This window comes from Lepus europaeus, chromosome 3 (genome assembly GCF_033115175.1).
Source record: "Lepus europaeus isolate LE1 chromosome 3, mLepTim1.pri, whole genome shotgun sequence".
Lineage (NCBI taxonomy): Eukaryota > Metazoa > Chordata > Mammalia > Lagomorpha > Leporidae > Lepus > Lepus europaeus.
The window spans coordinates 26787939-26801018 of NC_084829.1; the positions used below are offsets into that span (position 1 = coordinate 26787939).

A 13080-nucleotide genomic window follows, 5' to 3' on the forward strand; every position below is an offset into this window, starting at 1 on the left:
ATTCTCCTGGAAGTCTCTTTGTTTTGGACCCAGAGACCAGCCCCATGAAGCTCCAGGTTAGACACAGTCCTCAGTGAGGACACAGCAAGACAACGTGGAGGGAGGGCCGGCCTACAATCAGGCCGTCTTGCCCTGAGATGGAAGTATTCATAGTGAGGAGCTAATGCAGAGCAAGCAGCTCCGTCACGGGAGGGTCCCTGTGCCTCTGCCTGCCTCAACCCTGCCCCATAGCACAGCTCGGCCCATTTGCAGCAATTCTCATCGTACCAGGGCCATGCCTCCTCACTCGCCCGGGCTGTTACTTGCCTGCTTCTCTCCTCTGCTGACCCCACTGCTCCCCGCCAGACGAACCCCATTTGCCGGCAGTGCTGGGTCTGTGCGTTTACCAAGGCCGCCTACGACTGCGGGGTTTCTTCCTTTACTTCCTTTTTTAAATGAAGCTTAGAATTCTTCCAACTTTCTAGGACCCCTATCAAACTGTTGGTTCGTGTGGAGTGTATAGTCAAGCAAAAAATTCCTGGCTCTTTCATTTAATCATTCCTCAGCCAGATCTCTCCAACCCTGTTCCTGGGCTAATTGAGCTATTGAAGTCAAGGGCAGGCATTTACATTGGTTCTCATTAATCTTAATTTTCTTGGTTCTGAGCCATTGGTGCCAGCTTCTGAGGAGATATTTGAATATTAATCACAACATATTAAGCACCTCTTCTAGCCTTCTGTTACCTCCGAGTAATGATAACCAAAGCATTAATAAAATGTTTAACTGAATGAAACTAAACTTAGCATTCTGGTCTACCATTTGCTCCGCACTGACATTACTAAATTTAGGTCTGTACATTTTAGAAATGAAGTGTTTGTTGAATGAATGTGTGATCCACTTCTGGGCCAGGCTTGTTCATCCAACCCAGTCTTCACCATCCTGGGTACACCAGGGATGTAAAGTTTGAGCAATTTTTAATGATTAACCAAATTGAAATGCCTTCTGCCAGTGTAGCCATCTCCCAGGTTAGCGATATAATAAAAATAGAAGGAGATTGGTGAAGCAGGACTGGGAGAATCCCAGTTATCACCACTGTCACGGTGTGTGATTCTGCTTCATGAGTGATGGTATCATTGTTTCAGCGCTGATACAAGCTCATCAGTCTGCATTTCTTCCTCTTTAAAGTTGCAACTGTAGGGGCCGGCGCCGTGGTGCAGTGGGTTAATCCTCCACCTGCAGCACCAGCATCCCATATGGGTGCCGGTTCTAGTCCCTGCTGCTCCTCTTCCAATCCAGCTCTCTGCTGTGGCCTGGGAAAGCAGTAGAAGATGGCCCAAGTGCTTGGATCCCTGCACCCATGTGGGAGACTGAAAAGAAGCACTTGACTCCTGGCTTTGGATTGGCTCAGCTCTGGCTGTTGCAGCCATTTGGGGAATGAACCAGTGGACAGAAGACCTTTCTCTCTGTCTCTCCCTCTCACTGTCTGTAACTCTACCTCTCAAATAAATAAATAAAATCTTAAAGTTACAGCTGTGTTCCTATTCATGCATGACCATGCATGACAGACAGTTCTGGGTTCATGTCATCTGAGAAACACAGGACCTGCGTGTAGGCCGGGTGACCCAGTTTCTGCCCCAGCCTGAGAATTCACTGTTAGCACTTTGTATACATGAAATTCTAGAAGCATCTTCCATTCCAAGTACTTGGTTTTCTTTATAAGACTAGGAGTTGGAGGATCTCTTTGAAAGGTCTTCAAAAATTTCCTGGAAAATGCATATTGTGAAAAAAACACTAAGCATGAATTTCCAGTTTTTTCACCAAAAGAAGCTTGTCTTTTAATTCCGTTTTCCCACACACTTTTTGAAGTACCCCCATGTTCCCACATAAAAGCCCAGAAGTGTCTCCTTTTCCTATCATTTCCCAGAGAGATCCATGGTAATAGCCAAAGAATTTTTGAAATGCAATCCTAGCGAAGATGTTAAGTGTGGGATTTCCTTGATTAAATTTCTTTTCTATTCCTGGGAGGCTTAAGTTGTGTGTAAAGTGTACACTAACGGCCTTTTTGAACCATGTTTTCCCATAGATTTTGGAAGAACCAGGAGAAAAGAGGGTTTTTGTTTTTAGTGCTGTCTCTAAGCTTAGATGACCCCAAAGTAAACAGCTGAGCCCCACCTAAAGCAGCAGCCATTCATCTCCAGGGCTCCTTCAACTCTTCATTTACAGGGAGCACCTCATTGGGGTTCCCAGTGCCTAAGGAAGAGGTTTGAGATGGTTAATTTGCCTAAGAATTTAGGGGTAGAAAATGTAACCTTATGCCCAAGTGTCTCCAGGGTCACTGTGCATGTGAGTTAGTGGACATATTTTAAAATGCAGATCCTGGATGAGTAGATCTGGGTGAGGCCTGAGACTCTGCATTTTTCACAAGCTTCTGGCAGATCCTCTGTTGCCATTCCGAGGGCCACGCTTACCAGCAAGGCCTTATATACCACGGCACTTAAGCGTAGAAGTGCTGATGAGAGAGAGAGAGATGTAGGCATGAAGAGCCTTACAGTGGATCCATTCAGAGCAATGATCATTATCAAGCAAACAAGAAGTCGTAAACCCCAAATACTTGTCTTGATTCACCTGCCAGCTCCCATGCTGCCTTTCCCTTCCCAGTAATTACGATGACACAGTGCAATCTGCCCATGCGTTCTCAGGTCACTTAATGTGTGTATCATTGTGTGTGGACTCACATGTCAAAGAAGTCATTCTGTTGTGGCAGGGGGCCCTGCAGAGGGCGGGCAAAGAGCCCATTTGTCTGTAACTAAAGAGACACTTGCACTAGTCCGTATCTCATTATTATAACAGATTGCCTGAGGCAGACTGCTTTAGAAAAATATACAAGAGGTTTACTTAGTTCACAGGTTGGGAGCTAAAAGTCCAAAGTATGGCTCAGGCTCTTTGCAAGGTTTTCCCTTGGCTGTGTCACTTCCTGGAGGGCTTTCTTGCTGCCATGGTCCCAGGGAGGTGCAGGGCCTCACTGGGCAGGAGCAGGGAGTGTGCACGTCCATGTGTGTGTGTCTGGTCTGTCTGACTTAGAGAAGCCACCAGGATTCAGTCATGGCTCCACCCTAATGACCACATCTAAACCAAATCCCACCTCTACACACCAAAATCAAGGCAAGTCTCCATCCTCTGAACACCATTAACGTAAGCCTTTAGGGATTAAATTCCTGCCTGATTCAAGGCAACAAACCGCATCCAAACTGTACAACCCTGAAAGTAGAGAGCCCACCGTTTTGTTCCCTTCTCCCTCCTCTTTGCCTTGGTTTTCCTACTCTACCAGGGCTGTGGCGATCTCCTCTGGCGCCCTCTGGTGGAAGATGCAAACAATCCAGAACCCAGGGGGCTCAGAGCAGAGCAGCCTCTGGACTCGGAGAGCCCCTCCTCCTCCGTGTTGCTCTGGTCAGTAGTCCCACCCGTAGACCCAGGAGGGGTTGAGCATTTTCTCAATTTGGTCCAGGTCACTCCAGCTTCTGTGTTAATCTCTGGGTCTTTGATAATAACATTGCAATCTCTGGCAAAGGTGCTGCTTGTCAGTGCACAACTTCCCGGAGAATCAGTTTGAATCTGTGCTTTAAGGAGGTTCTGTCCTGGCGGTTAACAGAAAACCAGGCCTGTTGGTCTTTAGGGCCAACAGCCAGCATCTCTCAAATATGCAGCACACATCAATCCTCCTGAGACCAAACTCAGCATTCTTTTTCAAATGTACTAAAACTTGGTTCCTCAAGAAGTACCTTTGGAGGGGTTTTCTAGTTGTGTATATTGTGCATTCAATTGTACAGGCAATTTTACATTTGCATTGCTAATGGACCTCTTCTGAATGTGTTTGACATTTTACTTGGCTTTAAAAGGACTTTTATGCTGCTGCTTTTTCTCTCCTAGAACTGCCTTGAGCTAATTAACCTATTCCCTTACTGGCTGGGCTTGCTATATGCAAATGCTCTCATTTCACATTCTGACATATCACTCTTGCATGAACAGCCGTAATGAAATCCCATGGGGTTGTGTTGGCGCAATGCTGTTGTAGAACCAGCAGGGGGCGCATGGAACAGTTCTCTTTGAGTGAGTGTTCCTTGCTAGTTGGTTTGGGAACCGGAGCTTCTGTGAGTCCCTTCCTGTAGACTGAGTCTTGAAACAAAAGGTTAGCAGTAGTACTTTTAAGGCAGTCAAAAGGGGCATCTTTGGGTGCTTTTGAAGTTCTAATTGTAATGAATTTGCAGGGTGTGCATTTTGCACTGTGCTCTTTCTAAAAGGCCATTCGGAAGGCAGTTTGGAGTTACAGAGGCCTGAGATCAGTGACTGGCATTACCCCTTGGACACTTGTAGTTCTTCATTCCTTCAGCATTGGGTCTTTTTGCCTTAGTTTTTGTTTCCATCTCTCTCTCTTTCTCTATTTAAGATTCATTTATGTATTTGAAAGGCAGAGTTACAGAGAGAGAAAGGGATCCTCCATCTGCTGGTTCATGCCCCAAATGGCCACAAAGGCTGGGGCTGAACCAGGCCCAAGCCAGGAGCCAACACCTCTGTTTGGGTCTCTCATGGGTGCAAGGGCACAAACACTTGGGCCATTTTTCGCTGCTTTCCCAGGCACATTAGCAGGGAGCTGGGTTAGAAATGGAGCAGCCAGGACTCGAACCAGTGCTCAGAAGGGACACTAGCATTGTGAGCAGCAGAGTAACCTGCTGTGCCACAATGCCGGCCCTGTTTCCATCTTTAGATATGCCTCCTTCTAGGAGAATTCCTTTTATTGGCATGTCCTTTGATGTTGAGATACAGATTTTTTTTAAAAAAAGATTTATTTACCTGTTTGAAAGTCAGAGTTGCAGAAAGTGAGAGACAGAGAAAGAGAGAGACAGATCTTCCATCCTCTGGTTCACCCTCACTGATAACCGCGACATTCATGGCTGGGCTAGGCCAAAGCCAGGAGCCAAGAGCTTCTTCGAGGTCTCACACATGGGTGGCAGGGGCTCAAACATGTGGGCCATCTTCCACTTCTTTCCCCAGGCCATTAGCAAGGAGCTGGATCAGAAGTGGTGCAGCTGGGACATGAACCAGCTCCCATATAGGATGTAGGATTCCAGCATCACAGGTGGCAGCTTAACCTACTGTACCACAACAATGGCCCCCAAGGCACAAGATCTCTTTGTTTGTTTGTTTTTTAAACTATTTATTTATTTATTTGAAAGCAAGGAAGAGAGAAAGCTTCCATCTGCTGGTTCACTTCCCAAATGGCCACAATGGTTCCAACTGGGCCAGACCAAAGCCAGGAGTCAGGAGCTTGTCTGGGTCACCCACATGGGTACAAGGACCCAAACATCTGGGCCATCTTCCAGTGCTTTCCTAGGTATATTAGCAGGGAGCTGGATTGGACATGGAGCAACCAGGACTCAAACCAGTGCCCATATGGGATGCCATTTACTTCAGGCACCAGCTTAACCCACTGCACCACAGCGCCAGGCCTGAGACACACAATTTTAGCCCTCATCTTCCTTCGTGCATGGTCAGAATCATTAAGGCTGGGGAATCCTCTGTGTCACTTGTCATTTGTTGCATCATTTCTTGGTGATACCCATTGATGATGGTGAAGCAAAATGAAAAAGAGTCAGTCAATCATTGGCTACCCCCAGAATGTTACTGATTAGGAAGAGGCAGTGTAAGCCTTATAGGAGGCTTTGATAGTGCAAGAAGGGACAGCAGAGGCGGAGAAGGGGGTGTGGCAGCAGGGATCTCACCATTGCATCAGCATGGACCGGGGTTGAATGCTGAAGGATGCTGTGTGTTTGTGTTTGTTTTAAAATCAGATCATAGAAAAGAGGGTCAGAGTGAGAGAACTGCCAGAAGTCTCCGACCCTATCCCAGAGCTCCTCCCAGTATTACTGCATAGGGCAGCACTCACTGTGCAGCTGCTGCTGGGGCGGGGGGAACGCTCACTTCTGTGGCATGTTCAGTGGTCCCGTGTTGGCTCTGCTAACATTCCGTCTCGTGCCGGGTAGGCACTGGGTCGCCTACCATTGGGATGACTTAGAGCTCAGAGGCCGCTGAGAGCCTGAGGCAAGTGTCCCAGCGGTATGGGCTCCACCGTGTGCCCAGGTTTGCACACTCAGGTGTGACGCATCTACAAGAAGTGCCATCTTTAGCATCGGCGGCGAGTTGGCCTTTTGCAGGGAGAAAGGAGATGATGTGCAGAGAAAATACAGAGACAGCTTGGAAGGGAAGCAGGCAGGAGACAGGGACAAAGCAGGCGTGTAACCCTCAGGAAACTTGGAACGCATCAGGCTTGTTATTGTTCTTGGCTTTTTAAACTGCAATCAAAAGTGCTTTGTAACCGTCTCACAGATTTCTTTTGGCGTTCTGTTGGCAACTGAGTGGCTATACTGGGCATTTTTAAAAACTTCTCGAGAGCAGAATTATTCTAGGCTGCCTCTCTTGAGTTGGGGTGTGTGTGTGTGTGTTAGGCAAGAGGGAATTACTGCTGAGCCTAGTGTGGACCGAGAGCACCCTCCAGGATTGTGGCTCTGGGACGTAACACCCAGGGACTGATTGAGACAGCGCTGTGTAGCCGCTCCTCCCCGGGGCCTGGCTCTTGAGGTCCTGCAGAGTCTCCCTGGTGCCATTCTCCCTTGTGGGCTTCCAGCCAGGGGAAGAAGAGGTGAGGCACGGAGCTGACGTTTCTGGAAAGGAAATTTGAGAAACGCATCATCTACCTTCTAAGAAGACAGGGGGAAACCCCGAGAGGAGGAGAGAGGGTACTGAGAGTGTCGCAGGGGAGCTGACTCCATGCCAGAGTTTGTGCTGTGAAGCTACCCCTTGCTCATGTCCCCCCTCCCATTCCCCATGACGCGAGGGCCATAATTGGGTTTTTGGAATTCATATTGAATCCCGAGGCTTAATCTTAATCTTGCTGAGAATGTTTTGTCCCAGTGCTGATATTTTGATGTCCTTTTCTTCCTTCCTCCCCTCCTCCTCTCCCCCACCCTTCTCACTCTTCCCTCGTCCTCTGCCCAGAATCCAGAGCTGCCGCTGGCCGAGTGCACCCAGGGGGAGATGATTCCTCATGAAGAACCTGGATCCCCTACAGAAATCAAATGTGACTTTCCGTTTATCAGACTAAAATCCGAGCCAGCCAGCCAGTGAAGCAGTCACCGTGGAGGGAGGGCGGCGAAAGATGAAATCCACGCAGGAGCGGAGCAATGAATGCCTGCCTCCCAAGAAACGCGAGATCCCGGCCACCAGCCGGCCGTCCGAGGAGAAGGCTGCGGCGCCGCCCAGTGACAACCACAGGGCGGAGGCCGTGGCCTGGCTCCCTGGCAATCCTGGCGGCCGAGGCCACGGGGGCGGGAGGCACGGGCCGGCAGGGACCTCGGTGGAGCTCGGTTTACAGCAGGGAATAGGTTTACACAAAGCATTGTCCACTGGGCTGGACTACTCCCCACCCAGTGCTCCCAGGTCGGTCCCAGCGGCCACCACGCTGCCTGCGGCGTACCCTCCCCCGCAGTCAGGGACGCCCGTGTCCCCCGTGCAGTACGCTCACCTGCCACACACCTTCCAGTTCATCAGCTCCTCCCAGTACAGCGGCCCTTACGCCGGCTTCATCCCGTCACAACTGATCTCCCCCACAGCCAACTCCGTCACCAGTGTGGTGGCCTCCGCGGCGGGCGCCACCGCCCCATCCCAGCGCTCCCAGCTGGAGGCCTACTCCACTCTGCTGTCCAACATGGGAGGGCTGAGCCAGGCCCCCCCGGGACACAAGGTTGAGCATCAGCAGCACCTGGGCAGGGCACCGGGGCTCGTCACCCCGGGGTCCCCGCCGCCCACCCAGCAGAACCAGTACGTCCACATTTCCAGTTCTCCGCAGAGCACCGGGCGCCCGGCCTCTCCTCCGCCCATCCCCGTCCACCTCCACCCCCATCCGACGATGATCCCACACACGCTCACCCTGGGGCCCTCCTCCCAGGTCGTCGTGCAATACACGGACTCCGGCAGTCACTTTGTCCCTCGGGAGTCCACCAAGAAGGCCGAGGGCGGCAGGCTGCAGCCGTCCATCCAGTCCAAGGAGGTCCTCAACGGGGAGATGGAGAAGAGCCGGCGGTACGGGGTTCCGTCCTCGGCCGACTTGGGCCTGGGCAAAGCCGGGGGCAAGGCGGTCGCGCACCCCTACGAGTCCAGGCACGTGGTGGTCCACCCCAGCCCCGCGGACTACAGCAGCCGAGATGCCCCAGGGGTGCGGGCCTCTGTGATGGCTCTGCCCAACAGCAGCACGCCCGCCACAGACCTAGAAGTGCAGCAGGCCACGCACCGCGAGGCCTCGCCCTCCACCCTCAACGACAAAGGCAACCTGCACCTGGGGAGGCCAGGCCACCGCTCCTACGCTCTGTCACCCCACACGGTCATTCAGACCACGCCCAGTGCTTCAGAGCCCCTCCCGGTCGGACTGCCAGCCACGGCCTTCTACGCAGGGACGCAGCCCCCCGTTATCGGCTACCTGAGCGGCCAGCAGCAAGCAATCACCTACGCCGGCAGCCTGCCGCAGCACCTGGTGATCCCCGGCACCCAGCCCCTGCTCATCCCGGTCGGCAGCACGGACATGGAGGCGTCGGGCGCAGCCTCTGCCATCGTCACCTCGTCGCCCCAGTTTGCTACAGTGCCCCCTCACACCTTCGTCACTACTGCCCTCCCCAAGAGCGAGAACTTCAGCCCCGAGGCCCTGGCCACCCCGGCTGCCTACCCGGCCATGGTGCAGGCCCAGATCCACCTGCCCGTGGTGCAGTCGGTGGCGTCCCCCGCGGCGGCTCCGCCCACGCTGCCCCCCTACTTCATGAAAGGTTCCATCATCCAGTTGGCCAACGGGGAGCTGAAGAAGGTGGAGGACTTGAAAACGGAAGACTTCATTCAGAGCGCGGAGATCAGCAACGACCTGAAGATCGACTCGAGCACTGTGGAGAGGATCGAGGACAGCCACAGCCCAGGCGTGGCGGTGATCCAGTTCGCAGTGGGGGAGCACCGAGCGCAGGTAACGTTCACCTGCTGCACAGGTAGGGGGCGCACCCCACCACGCCGCGTCGCCGTCTCTGGGCAACGGGAGTTGCTTCTTTTTTTTAATTATTATTTTTCAAAGGTTTTCTTTTATATTTTTTTGAAAGGCACTATGACAGAGAAAGAGAGCTTCCATCTGCTGGTTCATTTCCCAGATGGCCACAACAGCCAGGGCTGGGCCAGGAGCTCCATCCAGGTCTCCCACATGGGTGGCAGGGGCCTGGGTACTTGGGCCATCTTCTGCTGCTTTCCCAGGCATGTTAGCAGGGAGCTGGATCCAAAGTGGAGCAGCCAGGCCTCCAGTCGGTGTCCTGATATGGGATGCAGGTGGCGGCTTCAACTATTGCACCACAACTCGGGCCCTAAGAGTTGCTTCTGCGAGGCAGAGTTGAGGGGTTTCATTTCTGCCTTGACTTTAGAGCAGGCCTTTCCCAACGGTGTCCTCAAGGAAGTTAAGCCCTGCTTGCTCCTGGTATCTGTCGTTTGCAAACAATGAAGCTCGCTGCCTCTGAGAGTAGGGATGATCCCATCCTGGGGAGAATTAAGAGATCACAACATCATTTGCGTTCTGCGGTTCGAAGGAGGAGCCTGGGCTGAGCAAGGCTGCGGGGCTGCAAGCTTATTTAGCAGTCATCCTGCACTTGTCCTTACCAGGAAAAGACGGAGCTGCTTGTCTAGGTGAGGACATCCCATGCAGAAGCCACCATATCCATGTTCAAAACAGAGGAATGGCAGGGCCGGTCCCAGAGATGACACTTGTTGAAAGGGTGGCTTGTTGTACATCCAGATCGCAGGAGCGGGGAGCTGGCCATGCCAGGAAGCAAGGGGAGCAGGAGGCGAACGTGGGCAAGAGCTTTCGTACCATTTCCGGGGGAGGGAGTAGGCGAGCCAGGAGAAACAGGCTTAGGATTGGCTGGCATGAGTAGCTTCAGTGGCTCTGGGACCGTTGGGGGCCGGCCCTGCTTGTGAGGGAGCTGGCCCTGTGGTGGGGGGGACAAGTGGCTTAGTGGCCCTGGGCATGACGGAAGCAACATAGGAGGTGGTGGCATCAGTCAATTTGCTTATGAAAAACATACTCCCAGGTGAGTTGCTGGCTGTGTCTAGGAATAAACTAGTCCCAGGGAGGCAGGCCCCCTGGGCTTAGCAAGGCCCCAAGATGTTAAAGCATCAGAAAATACGAGGCTGAAGCCAGGGCTGTGTCCAGCTGACTTCCTCAGCCCGGTAAAGCCAATTGCAGCCTTGCTGAGTGATGTTAGAAACTGGACAGGTGATTCCCTCTCTTGATTTCCACGGGCTCCTTCAGACAACCCTTTTGCCATCTCTCAAGTCACTTGCATAGCCCATTTTTGTGAATCAGCAGTTTCACCGCCCAAGTTTCTGGGAATCAAACAGACTTGATCCCCAGCTGGGAAGTTCCATGGCTGTGGAACCTCCGCTCTGGATATGTTGTCCACCCAGGACTATAGGACACAGAAACGACAGTGCCTCCTGCTGGCATGGGTTGAAAACAATTGGGGAAAAACTGATATTTGGGACATTCAAAGAAAAAAATAACAGAAAAACTGAGTAGAGTTTGAATGGCTTTGAGTATTTTTATTAGTCAGCTTTAAAGATTTATTTATTTATCTGGAAGAGCAGCACAGATAGAGGAAGAGACACAGAAAAAGATTTTCTATCTCATAATTCACTCCCCCAATGCCCGCAAAAGCAGGGGCTGGGCCAGGCTGAAGCCAGGAGCCAGGAACTCCATCCAGGCCTTCCACGTGGGTGGTCCCAGAATTGCTTAGAATATTTTTTCAAAGATCAAATGAGGGAGGGCATAGACCAGCTTCCCCAAGTGTTTTCCAGAACTGTGAGAAGCACGGGCTGTGCACTCTCAGGCAGCCTGCCCTGCTGAGGTCCTTTAGCCCCTTTCTTAAGGGTGAGATATCACTGTAGATATCTTTGGTAAGGCTCAAGAAAGAATTATTCAAAATGATGATGATGATGATGATAATAATAAAAAGAACAGGGCCAGTGTTGTGGTGCAGTGTTAGGCAGCCAGCTGCAGTGCCACCTTCCCGTTTCAGGGTGCCAGTTCAAGTCCTGGTTGTACCAATTCTGATCCAGCTCCCTATTAGCATGCCTGGGAAAGCAACAAAAGAGGGCCCCAGTGCTTGGACCCCTGCCACACACTTGAGAGACCCCAGATGGAGCTCCTGGCTTCAGCCTGGCCCAACCCCATTGCAGACATCAGGGCATGAACTAGTGGATGGTCCATGGCTCCCTATCTTAGTCTGTACCTCTTCCTCTCCCTCTCCTTTTCTCTCTCAGTGTCACTCTGCCTTTTAAAAATAAGAAGAAAACATAGGATTTTAAAAAGGGCCTAATTATTCAGAACTCCCTACCCACCTGTGCTTGCTGTGTACTTCCTACGGGATGTAGGGGTGAGTCCTGGTACAGACAATGGGTAGCCTTGGGCGGAGTTCTCTCATGACAGACCCCAGGTGAACCATGGAAAATTACCAAGAGTGAAAAGTAAATGCACTCTTCATGGTGCCTTTAATCCTTGCAGCACGATGGCGAGCAGAGACAGGTGGGGAAAGAGGATTTGTTGTGAAGTGCAGCTGGTTCCTAGCAGCGTCTCTCTGCTTGAGACTAGACAGAGCCTTGAGCTGGGGGCTGCCCGTCCCAGGCCCAAGGTTCTAAAGCCCCACAGACCTCTTTGGTGCCAGGAGGGGAAGAATCTGAGCAGACTTCAGAAAATTTGTGGAAAACGGGATGTAAAAGATTAAGTTTATTTTGGTGCCCCCCAAATTTGAAATCTGTGCATAGATTCTTTCATAGTATGCATTTTCCATGAATTTTTTAAAGATTTATTTATCTGAGAGGCAGAGTTATGGGGCGAGGTAGTGTGGATATACATACATATATATATGTGTATGTATATATATATGTGTGTATATATATATATATATATAGAGAGAGAGAGAGAGAGAGATCTTCCATCTGCTGGTTAACTCCCCAATGGCTGCAATAGCCAGGGCTGGGCCAGGCCAAAGCCAGGAGCCTGCAGTTCCATCTGGGTCTCCCACATGAGTGCAGGGACCCAAGGACTTGGGCCATCCTTCACTGCTTCTCCAGGCCATTGGCAGGGAGCTGGATCAGAAGTGGAGCAGCCAGGACTTGAACCGACACCCATATGGGATGCCAGCATTGCAGGTTGGGGCCTAACCCACTGCACCACAATGCTGTCCCTTCCATAAACTTTTAAAAGATGCATCATTATGCGTGGATCTCAAAAATGTTTTGCACCTGAATAAATCTCTTTAAATTCTGTTTTCCATAAACTTTTCAGAGTGCTCTTGTAGGTATATTTTCTTCTGCTTAGAACTTTGCAAAATGTGTGCTTGAATGATGGGGAATGTGGCTTCCAGGTGAGATTGGGGCCTGCTCTGATTTGTCACTTTTCTGACAGTCCACATACAGCTTAGCAGGTGGAACATGGGTCATGGCTGGGGCAGCCCCTGTGTGGCCATGTGGCATGCTGGGAGCCGTTGGGGAGGGGCTTCTGCAAAGAAAGGCAAGAGGGGAGTGGCAGCTTGGGCTCTGTGCTGTAGAAGCAACGATTTGTTGATTTCTCAGGAAACCCATCAGAAAGCAGATGACATCACCATGGCTAAGACACTCCACCAGCTGTGCTTGCCTCCTGCAGCAACAGCTTCAGGATGAGTGGAGTCAGAGAGAGGATGGGGGAGGATGAGGAAGAACCAGTCCCAGCGTTCACTGAGACTGCTGCCCCCATCACCAGCTCCCTGAAGGTTTTTTTCCCCTCCAGGCCTAAAGACTCTTCCAGGTCTTCTCAGCTGGTTAGACATTGGTCACAGAGGCACTCACTGGGAAATTTGGGAATGTGCAAATTGCTGATATTAATTAGCAAAGTCACGAATTGCACTGGGGAGGCTGTGGAAGCAGGAGTGGTTTTCAACACAGCAGGTGGCTTTGTGACCCTAAGCCTCCGCCCTCCACCAGAGGACAGCCACG

At 51.4% G+C, this 13080-nt stretch overlaps 1 protein-coding gene across 6 annotated transcripts in view; it reads left to right on the forward strand.

Annotated features, from left to right (window-relative positions):
• Positions 1-13080, forward strand: part of ATXN1 (ataxin 1) — a 453250-nt gene that overhangs the window by 421695 nt on the left and 18475 nt on the right. For all 6 annotated transcript variants that reach the window (XM_062185423.1, XM_062185421.1, XM_062185434.1 and 3 more), the window contains one exon: positions 7030-9034. In XM_062185423.1, the coding sequence (XP_062041407.1) occupies positions 7190-9034 (1845 nt within the window). In that variant the 5' untranslated portion in view covers positions 7030-7189. The remainder of the gene's footprint in view (positions 1-7029; positions 9035-13080) is intronic.